Below are 10,841 nucleotides of genomic sequence, written 5' to 3'. Positions count from 1 at the left end.
GGTGGTGATGGATACCCTTTCTCCACCGCGCACTTGGTTTTACTTCAGCTATTCTTGCCGCGCCTCTTAATTTTTCATTGTTTTGTACAAAAATAATGAGCATAGGACGGACGATAAATTGTAATTTTACATTATTTATAATTAATCCAGGCTTGCTCATGAATACATTTGACCCAATACTTTTACGGTGTAAAAAGATATAATAGAAAATTCAATTTTCAGGAATTATAATTATCTTCAGTCACAAATTCCACCGATTAGCTTAATTAAATGATAAAAATTGATGTTTTCATCATAATTCTGCGATAAAAATTTCAGTGACTGTTTAATATATTTTTCCTATTTTTCGACTCCAGCTCGGCAAGTAGGTTTGACTAATAATAAAAAATGACACCTTACTAATTCTATTTTCTTTTTAAATTCAAAGTTTTGTAGACGTTTAAATCGCAATTTTAATCTTGGTTTACCATATGATGAAATTTTGGAACATATAAATAAATTTTTCAATGGATTTATATTTTAATTAATCATAATTTATTATTAAGCTTCAAAAATGACTAAAGTGGGAAAATTTTGAAATGCAAAGTATTTGTTACATCTGCAAAAATCATACAACGAAAGAAATTCAGGTACAATTTTTATACAAAATTAAGATTATAATCAAAAATCAAAACTACTTTTTTTGATCAGTGTTTAAAATTGAAAGCAGTATATATTCAAATAATCAAAAGGATCAATTTCTTACATTAATCCCGATTCAATTCAAAACAGCCAATTGTTACTTTTTTAAAAAATGAAATAAAAATTAAAATTCTCTGCTTGGTTTTTTTCCATATAGAGGGACAGAGACAGAGAAGCCGGAAACTTTAAGTCTGTGCCATATATTTTCATACATAAATATTTTTTCTTGTTCAGCTGACAACATACTTTTGCCAACAGTACAGAATAAAACTATTTACGAAACTTTAATTTTATTATTGATATTGCAGCAATGGACAATAAAAAGACCATGAAACTTTATAAATCTTAATTAAAGAGAAAAAATAATTAAAAAAATATCTGAATTATACTATGCTAGAATCAGTTCAAAACGGGACTAAACACTTTGTTTGGTTGGCAACTCAAGTGGCTCGCGCGTGACTAGCTGTCAAACATGGGGGACGAAAGGCAACCCTTATTACAACAAGAAAATCATGGTAATAATCCCTTACCGGGCCCAAATAACCCCCGCAATATGTTCCTGACATATTTTTCTCCCTCTCTGACTAATTTTGAGTTCGATAATGGCGAAATTCTGGGCTAGGACGGTTGCGAAAAGTGACGCCCTGGCCTATGGCCGTCTCTTTGCTCCAACCCTGCTTTGCGGGGAAAACCGCCCACATCCCTTCGAATTTCGGTCGATTCCTATTAATTTTGTCATTTTCCCTCAGGAGGTGGAGGATTCCAGACCACCGTATCGCCGATCGGGCCGGACGAGCTGCCACCCCCTTACACGGCCGCCTCGCAGGGTGGAGTCCCGATGGTGACCTGCAGGGTCTGCCAGGCCATGATCGACATCTCCAACAAGAGAGAGCAGCACGTCGTCAAGTGCAGGGAGTGCAGCGAGGCCACGGTAATTTTACCTAAAATATCCTTAATTAAAAATTTGCATTTAAATTTGAAATTGGAACGGATGTAGACTTTTAAGTTGATGCGTAATTGTTATCACTTGACTTGTTTGTGCTGACGTTTTATTGTTTGTTAAGACAACTGAGATTAAAAAAATGAACTATCTAAAGTTGTAAGGTGATATAAAACTGGATTTTTGTTTAATTCTTTCATTTGTATTTGCAGCCAATCCGAAATGCTCCGCCTGGCAAGAAGTATGTGCGGTGCCCATGCAACTGTCTGCTTATTTGCAAGAGTTCCTCTCAAAGGATCGCCTGTCCAAGGCCAAACTGCAAGAGGATCATCAACCTGGCGCCCAGCCCGGTGACCCCACCGGTGCCTACCATGCCTGGAATGTGTCGGGTCACCTGTGGTCACTGCCACGACACTTTCCTTGTAAGAAAGATTTGATTTTGGGGAAATATATTTAATTTTTTGTTTAGATTTTTAGGCAGGAAATGGATGAATTAATGGGGAATTTTTATAAATTTATTTTCAATATTATTCAGATCTGACACATTTAATTTATGCTGTGAGAAGGGACTACAGTTTAAATTAGTATTAATGTTGTGACCTGCTCTGAAACTTTTTTTAACAATAATTTTATAAGCTTAAATATTTGAAATAATTTAATGATAAAGAACCACTACTTTTATAAATCAAAGACGCTCAATTTAAATTTAAAGTTCCAAATTTAACATCTTACTCTTTAGTTTAGAGTAAAAAATTGGAGAAAAATTCTAAACGGCCACGCAAAGTTGCATTTTATCAACATGCAATTCTAATCGAAAATAATAAAAATCTATCAGTAACATTTTATTACAGATGTTAGTGAATTCCATTGAATTTTTAAATTATTTCAAATTTTACATCAAATCTTAGGAAATTCTGTCTATTTTTTATTATTTGTCCTTTTTAATTTTACAAAAATTCAAACACTTGAAGTAATCTAAAAATAAGCTTTTTTGATTCCAGTTTAATACGCTTACAAATGCTCTCGCAAGATGTCCACACTGCAGAAAAGTGTCCTCGGTTGGACCAGACTTTGCCCGAGGCCGTGGCATCCTCTTTGCCATTGTTGGACTGATTTTCATTGCCCTCGGCATTGGAGTCACGGTTGGCACTTACCAAATGGTTAGGACCAATGGTGGAATTTACGTAGCCTATGTTGGTAAGCAAAAAATTTAATTGCGATTGCTTAATTTTTATAATTGAAAACAAAGACGAAATAAATCTTTCTGTTTTAACTAAAATTAATTATTGAACAATTTCATAATCGTAAATCATTAAATAATGTTAATTTTTTTTATTAAATTGTTCCTTATACAAGTTTTGGAATTCCAGGTGCATTCCTGGTTGGTTTGTTGGCGTTTGCTCGCAGCTTGTACTACTGCACGATGAAAGTAAGTCTGATCGAAGGGCCCATGTAACGGCCCGTCGGCCACCGTAGGCCCCGGGAAGAAAGCACAGTGTCAATCGAGTCAGAACCAACCGATATTCTAATCTCAACGAGGATGAAAACCATCGAGGTTTGCCCCTATCGCTGCTGATCTATTACTTAACCACACACAACAAAAGAAAAAAATTCTGTCCACTTTCAAATCACGAATGATGTTGAATTCTGTTGTCCGGTAGGTGCTGCGTTATAATATTTTTTTAGCAATCGAATCTCTGAACTCGAACAAATGATATCTACGTTGTGAGCAGCTTTTTGTGCGATACTAAATTTTAAAGTCAAATTTTTTAATCATTTTTATACATTCCGAAGAAGTAGGTTATCGGTCGTGCTTGCCAACGTTATTTCTGTGACTCCTCTCTGTCTTGCTTGCAAAAATTTAGCAAATGTAATGATGGAACGTACTCGATAATACTTAACAAAAGTGCCGAAAATAATTTTTGCTGTTTTTGTATCCAGACTACCCTTTGCTTCTTACCCGAGCTAGAATCCTGTGCGAATTTGTTTTTAGTCTTCAGGGGCAGTCTCGTTGCAACAGATTGGCAAGGCAATACACACAGTTGAGTTAAATCGCCTGAGGAGTAATTTTTTGTATGATTTGATTATTTGCAAAATGAGAAAACGCTACGAACCCATGGTTTGTTGTTTGTTATTTTTGTAAAAATGATTGATTTTTGTACATAATTCTACTAGAGAGCATATTATATGAATGCAGTTGTAAAAGAGGCGCTGCGTGATTCGTTAATTGTGAATAATTATTTTCTATTCTTCTTATTCAAACTGCAACGCTTAAGGATTAATTTTACTTCCAGAGAAATATAGTTACGGCCTTCATTTCCATTCATTCTCTATACAATATTATATCTGCGTATTTTATAGTTGGAAATAAAACAGACCTTTAAAGTAAAAACCTCTAAAATTATTTTATTTAAAAATTATAAATCACCACAAGACACCAAAATGAATAAAAATTTCCCTTCCAACATTAAAACTAATGCTCCTCGGAACTCAGTTTCCTTAGAGCGTCAATGAGCACTTGCATGTCTTGATTGGTGCAGGTCATCAGATTTTGAATTTGCTGCTTTGAGTCGAGAATCTCCACACTCTGGGTGTAGGGATTGTAGCGCACACCAAAGGGTCTCGGCACAGTCAAAGCATATTTTCTAAAAAATGAAATATTACATAAAAAAATAATTATTTGAAAATTAAATAATAACTTACATCATCTGCGCTTTGCCCTCCTCAAAACTGTTGGAAACATAGTAGATAGGTTGATAGCTTGTGATCGGATACTTTTGCAGGCAGGTCTTTTCGGGCTCAAAGGGTCGCAGTTCGGCCTTGCCCTCCAAGCAGTACTGCAACTCTCCGTAACTTGAGAGCAAACCGGCACCGTATGCTCTCATTTCGCCTTCCTGGTTGCACAATCCGTACTCGACAGTAAACCAGAACAACTGAAATTTTAAATTGAAAGTTTGAATCATATCTAAAATGTTTACAAATGTAAATTTTTAAGAAGAATGTGAATTTTAAAATAAAATTAATAAGTATTGCTGATCATGATAGCTAATTATTTTATTCTTATTCATAAAATGATTTATAATAATAATTTTCAATTTATTTCAACAGACTTAAATATATCAGTAAATATTTATTCTGTTAAATTGATTTATAATGTATGTACATTTGTGAAGTTTTAATTAAAATATTGACTGAATAATGTAATATTTATAAATTACCGTTGCCAATTTTTCTATGTAATCGTCTGGTGCGCCTAGACTAGCTAGTCCAATTTCCTGACAGAACTGGGCGAAGGCCGGATCTGCGAAAAGGGGTGCGTGGCCCAGCAGTTCGTGGCAGACGTCGGGTTCGGGGGTGTAAAGGGGACGGCTGGGGTGGCGAATGTACTGGGTCGAGTGGAACACCCGGAAGGCCAGTCCCGCGAGAAAGTCCCTCGACGAAAGCAGACCAGCCACCGGACGCAGCGTGAAACCGGTGCAATCTGGTTTTGCATTATTTTTTACTCATTATTAAATTTTTAATTAGTTTGAATGGTGGACCTTTCAAAAAGTTGGAGACGTCCTCGAGCTGCGGAATGTTGTCTTCGCGATATCCGCAGTTCTGGATGAGAAGGGGAAACACGTGATTGTGCTCTTTGCAAGCGTGAGTCGGATACAAGCGCGACAGTTCGCGGAAAATGACGCCCCAGGTTTGCGTTTCTTCCTCCGTGTAGTTCACGTGAGGCAATGGATCACCACTTGAGAAAAGCAATACAATATAAACAAACAGTTTAAAAATACAGAGAATGTTAGATAAAAAAAAAATTAAATCAGACAAAATCTTGTTGAAACCAAAAATAATTTGTAAAATAAGAATAGAGGGTTTTTTAATTCAAAAATACATCACAGCGTCCGTAATTAAAATGAAATATTATTTTGTTTAAATTTTATAAATTGATTTAATGGCATTTTTAAAAAGCTTCATAATTTAAATTACAATATTTAATTTAATATTTATTGTTTTAAAAAATAATTGGATTCTAAAAAATAATTTAATCTTGTAATATTATGTTCGTAAAATTAACAAATAAAATAACTTACTGTTTGTAATTGTAAGCAATATCGGCAAAGTATTTTCTCCTGGCCCTGTATACAGGGTCAGTGAACCCAGGGTGGTCCGAATCCAATTCGGCTCCGTAAGACAAGATCTGGTTGGCGAACTTGTCCAGATCTCTGATGCGCCTCGGAAACCACGGAACCGTGTCTGTCAAATTACATTTTTTTAAGGTCAGTTTAAAGTTAAATTGTTTCATTATTTTGTAAATTTGCAATAATTTTTATGCTCTGGCTGACCTCCAAGTTTCTCGTTGTCGTCATGGTTGCGCAAAATCACTTGCAAGTATTCGCACGACTCGCGCAGTTTCTTGGTTGCCACGTCCAAATTTCCGCAGGTCGGGTCACATTCAAACATGAATTCATAGTGGCCGCTCTGGCGCCTCGAAGGACGCGACTCGATGTGAAGGAGATTCACTTCATTTTCCTTTAAGATTCATAAAATGAAGTAAAACATTAAACATAATTACCATTACTTGCATTATATAAAGTAAAAAATTTAATATTTACGTAGCATGAAACAGAAAATGCACTTTTCGAGTCTCTTTTACTCCCTTAGAAGGAATGAAAATAATTTAATTTTTAATTGAATCATGTTTTATTACTGGATAATTATGTTAAAAAGAGAATAATTGAAACAAGAAATTCCCTTATATGTGGCTGATGGAGGAAAATAAAACTTAATGTTCTCTTCCTTGAATGGAGAAATATGAAATGAAAATTGCGTCAGTGACAATATATTTATGCAAACTGCTGCGCGTACGTGATCAAGTGGTTGCATAACTTTTCGCCACAAGGGGCGCGCGAGGTTATCAACAATGACAGCCAGAGCTATCGCACGGAACAAACAATCTTTCGCTCTCTGTCGTCAATATGTAGTTTCATCAAAATAAAATAATGATAATAAATAATAATCACCTCGAAGAGCTTGAGGATTTTGGCGAGGGCGCCCACTTCTCTGGTGCTGTGGGGTGACAGCACAAGACAGGTGCTTTTCGAAGAGTCTCGACCTTCCCTAATGTAATTGCCTCCGGTCATCAACACTGGCTGCAAATGAAAATAAACAGAGCGCACCGGTGAAAACTTATTTTGGGACTATGCTCGTCTCGAATATTTTGAGTAATTAAAGAACAACCAAATTTTCAACAATAAAAAAAGGATTATTTTGGTACAAAGCAGATTTATGACGTAGAGTTTCCAGTTCTTTCCAACTTCTGATGTATATAGCAGCTCAAAACCTGTTTCACATTTGCATGGAAATATTTATAACAATTTTTAATTTTACCGAATTCTTATTTTGAATTGTAAGTTAGTTAGTAGTGTTTACTTTTGTGAACGAAAGTAAATATTTGGAAACTGACCATGAGTAGAAAGTTGTCAAATAGCGTCCCGATATCAAAATAATTGCCTCGCCCGTCCAGCAGCGTCTTTATTCTTTTTTTTTTTTAATTTACGGCGGAGGCTCGTCCGTTCGCGACCACCGCTTTGGAAGGTTTTATAATAATAAACGTAAATTAGCACCGAAATGAATGCCTCCGAGGCTTTGATGGCTCCAGACTTTTTCACCCGCCGGCTGTAGCTGAGCCATCGATTTTCGTCACGTACGCACTCAAAATTGTATACAATTTCATCGACATGGCGCCAAAAATTGCCAACCGTGGTCATAAAAATTGCCAAAAAAATAATAAAAATCGACTGTTTTATGGTTTTCAATTTTGGTCAAGTTCTGAAAATAATAAAAAGCTGCTTACGTCTTTCAAATTATGATCGGCCAGTTGTTCTCCCGCTGGAGGGGCCATCCTCAAAATCTGCCTGTTGGTCTCTTGTCAGAAAAAAATGCGAGTGTGCGAAAAGTTTTGCACTCGAGTGCAGAAAGACGACTGGAGATCAACGAGTGCAACGTTGTGCGCTTTTATTAATGTGCGTCCCCTCTATCGGAAAATATATGTGTCTGAATTAGGAGGCTCGTGCGTGTTTATTATGTTTGTGTCGCATCCCCGCGAGCGAAAAGTGGGGAAAACTCCGCGGCGTATACCAGAGGAACGCGGTCATTTACGCACAATTCCTTTTGTGGTTGCGTGCACCGTGGGTTTTTTTCGGGCGGAAAAAAACTGTGGCGAACCAGAAGGTTGCGGGATATTTTAAATTTTTAGCATTTAACCACACAAGAATTTTTAATTTTATTCTTATTATAATTTAATTATTTTAAATGGCTTGATTATTTAAATTTATTATATGGGAGTTTTGGTACCACAGAAATAGGTCAAAGAATTGTCAATATAGTAATGGAGAGGAGGCTTTTTGAGCCAATCAGATTGCTCGATTCTTTAAATCTCGCATTTTGGCATTTAACACAGAATTTACTCTGTGCGAGGTTTTGATGTTAAATTTATTCCTTGAGACTTGACCTTCCCAGTGATGTATTTGTATTGGGCTTTTCAGGTTTAGATTTTGACTGATTTTGACATACAGAAGCCCTATTGATGAGCTCAAACTTTAATAAATGTAAATAAATTTTCTGAATTTTTACAAATTGTTTCTAAAAGAAAATTTAAAAAAAAAACATCTACTTTGGAATTTGGTAATCCAGTTTATTTGTTTTCTTTAATTATTGATTTTTCTATAATTGTCCAACAATTTTTTAATTGGATTTATTATATTTATTATGTATAATAATACCCTTTTTTCTAATAATAGTTTTGCGCGAGACCACAGCCATGAAATAATGATCTGGCCATTAATTTCTATCTAACTTTACAATCCCACTACTTCCAGTCTCAGAAAGTGCGTCGCAAATTTTCTTTACAGATAAGATCCGTCTATTTTTGAATATCAATCTGGGGAAAATTAAATCATATATTTTATGGGGGCACGGCTCTCTCGCGGTCAAATAAACAATTTTGCTGCTGGATCGGCGGATCGTTTTTTGTGTATCACTGTCACTATCTGGCAGAGAGGTCGCGGGATGATAAGGAAGTGGTTAACCTCTGGCAGGGTCGCGCGCTCAATATCTCATCATTTTCACTTTGGCAGTTTCACAATTTGACAAATTTATTGAAAGATAAATTGGATAAATTATTATTTCACACAGGAGAATGTAGCTTTTTACGCGGAAAGCAATCAATCAAATTATATTGCACCTGGTGGCTTTCCTATAATAGTAATAACACCACATAATTCTGCAATTACTGTTGGCTTTACACACTCTGCTCCAATTTTGCACGTGTCGCATCTAGGCTGTTTCATAACATTATCCAATTTCAAAATTTTCAGCCACAAGCTATACAATTTTTACATCTTCACAATTAATAATTTTTCTTTTTTTTTTAATTCCGATAAATATTAAACAATCAACATGAGTTGTTAATACAATCGTCTGTAATGAATGGAGAAAAATAAATTAACCATAAAAATTGAAAAAAAATATATTAAAATAAATATCAATTCACATTTCAGTAAATCCTGTGTAACAGCAATGATTCCAAAATGTAATGTAGGCAATATAAAATTTACAAAAATTGACTTACTTATCAATATGAACTTAAAAAACTAAAAAAACATCCCAAACACTAAAAAAAGTATAGAGAAATTTTCCTAAAATACGTAGTTTTATAAATAAATCTTGACATTTTGTAAATTTTTTTTAGTTTCATCTGGAACGAATATGAATATATATGATTATTTAGAGCTCTGAGTTTGAACTTTGTTACAGAAAATAGTGTGCCATGACCTGTCTTGAAGGTCATCTCAGTCACCTCATGTGGCGCGATAAGAACTGGTCTATTCCTTTTTGAATAGTTCAGAACTGATTGAAAAATTTCACCTATATAAGAATAATTTTTATCACTTTTTCAATTAAACTCACAATGTCATCCAGTTTGACCGATTTCTCATCGACGGGCCTCGATTGCGAGTGGTGGCCGTTGGAAGCCGCCGCTTTCATCATGGTGGTGCGCGATTCTTGAGTCCTTGTGGCGTGACCTCGGCTGGGCAGTCAATGTCGTGAAGACCAAGTATGCAAACTCTTCTTGCGTCCAGCATCCTCTCGCCCCACTACCTGCCGATCGATGCTCTTCGATTACTCCATTTCTCACTGCTCTTTGTGCTCTTAATTTCTCGGTCGGGCTTTCTCTCCTCAGCAGCGCATTTTGGAAACTTCCTTCTGGACTCAAAGAATTCCGGGAGAACGTAATATCGCCTGCTGGTCCTCCTGCAGGGCAATGGCAGAACATTTTGAAAATTTAATTGCTGCAGAGTGAAAATAAAACACTATGTTTTTTATATATTCGAAAGTGAGAGTTGGATAGTAAATAAAGTTCTCTCGATGATTCAATGAATTTTTATGGATGGTATTATTATTCATTGAGTAAAATTGAGTAAAAATTAGGACAATTAAAGTAGATTAAATTGAATTGATTTATTTTTTAAATTACTGTTTTCTAATATAAACAAGAATAAGAAAAGAGACATAAAACCTGAAAAAAATGACTAACTAATTTAAGTTAATTTTTAAGCTGTTCGATACATATTATACGAAGTTTATTAAACACCATTATGTACAAATTAATATTATAATGCTCTAAATATATTATAGCTTAATGTAACATATTTGATAAATTTTAAATTTATTTTAGGTTAAAGTTAAAAAAGTTTAAAACTACCCTGAAAATCATTCCAGGAAATTTTAAGCTCCTTCAATCTCTTGCAATCTTAATCAATTATTACAAAAGTGATAATTTTTTGGTGTATTCAGTTGGTTTCAGTACACGACCTTACTTCACAGTGATGTCATTTGACACTGCATATGAATAAACTTGGCATTTTGTAAAATAATTAAATTTAATTTTGCCAGTAATCTTGATTTAAAATTGTGAGGCATTGCTGAAAAACTTTGCTGAAGGATGTATCGGATATAGCAAACTTAGCAAAACCACATTGTGAAAAATTATCAAAGAGTTTTAAATGAAAATATACAGGGTGGCCCAAAATTCAACGACAGATTTTAATTTGCTGCCATTTTTGAACGGATAAAGATATTTGAGTTTTCTCAGCGGGAGAATGAAGTTCAGCTGTGGAAGTTTTGTTGGTGCTATGGGCATCCCATTGTTGCAACGCATTGTTACTGAAAA

The 10,841-nt window shown here is 35.0% G+C and overlaps 2 protein-coding genes across 3 annotated transcripts; one reads left to right on the top strand and one right to left on the bottom strand.

Moving 5' to 3' along the window:
* The first annotated feature begins 1,120 nt into the window (after positions 1-1,120).
* On the top strand, positions 1,121-4,025 carry LOC132192419 (type 2 phosphatidylinositol 4,5-bisphosphate 4-phosphatase). The gene is made up of 5 exons (XM_059612381.1): positions 1,121-1,196; positions 1,431-1,612; positions 1,834-2,043; positions 2,623-2,818; positions 2,992-4,025. The coding sequence occupies exons 1-5, from the start codon at positions 1,154-1,156 to the stop codon at positions 3,075-3,077; spliced, it is 717 nt and encodes a 238-aa protein (XP_059468364.1). The 5' UTR covers positions 1,121-1,153; the 3' UTR covers positions 3,078-4,025.
* Positions 4,001-9,737, bottom strand: LOC132192418 (protein henna). 2 transcript variants are annotated; one of them, XM_059612378.1, is made up of 8 exons: positions 9,578-9,737; positions 6,631-6,759; positions 5,953-6,139; positions 5,701-5,863; positions 5,161-5,357; positions 4,840-5,102; positions 4,325-4,554; positions 4,001-4,266 (listed from the first exon to the last, which is right to left on the bottom strand). In XM_059612378.1, exons 1-8 carry the CDS (start codon positions 9,656-9,658, stop codon positions 4,095-4,097), a joined length of 1,422 nt encoding a protein of 473 aa, XP_059468361.1. In that variant the 5' UTR covers positions 9,659-9,737; the 3' UTR covers positions 4,001-4,094. The 2 variants fall into 2 exon arrangements, with proteins under 2 accessions (XP_059468361.1, XP_059468362.1); XM_059612379.1 differs by lacking the exon at positions 9,578-9,737 and adding an exon at positions 7,464-7,640.
* Positions 9,738-10,841: the final 1,104 nt, after the last annotated feature.

Source organism: Neocloeon triangulifer, unplaced genomic scaffold (genome assembly GCF_031216515.1).
Source record: "Neocloeon triangulifer isolate White Clay Creek 2 clone unplaced genomic scaffold, ASM3121651v1 ptg000003l, whole genome shotgun sequence".
Lineage (NCBI taxonomy): Eukaryota > Metazoa > Arthropoda > Insecta > Ephemeroptera > Baetidae > Neocloeon > Neocloeon triangulifer.
Note: the sequence above shows the minus strand (reverse complement) of the source record. Positions and strands in the feature narration are given on the sequence as shown.

Excerpts from the sequence above, each read along its gene's own strand:
- LOC132192419 (XM_059612381.1), top strand. The coding sequence starts at position 1,154 with ATGGGGGACGAAAGGCAACCCTTATTACAACAAGAAAATCATG. Across the intron at positions 1,197-1,430 it reads ATTACAACAAGAAAATCATG|GAGGTGGAGGATTCCAGACC; the intron begins GTAATAATCCCT and ends ATTTTCCCTCAG. Across the intron at positions 2,044-2,622 it reads ACTGCCACGACACTTTCCTT|TTTAATACGCTTACAAATGC; the intron begins GTAAGAAAGATT and ends TTTTGATTCCAG.
- LOC132192418 (XM_059612378.1), bottom strand. The coding sequence starts at position 9,658 with ATGATGAAAGCGGCGGCTTCCAACGGCCACCACTCGCAATCGAGGCCC. Across the intron at positions 6,760-9,577 it reads CGGTCAAACTGGATGACATT|CCAGTGTTGATGACCGGAGG; the intron begins GTGAGTTTAATT and ends TTTCATTTGCAG. Across the intron at positions 4,267-4,324 it reads GAGGGCAAAGCGCAGATGAT|AAAATATGCTTTGACTGTGC; the intron begins GTAAGTTATTAT and ends TTCATTTTTTAG.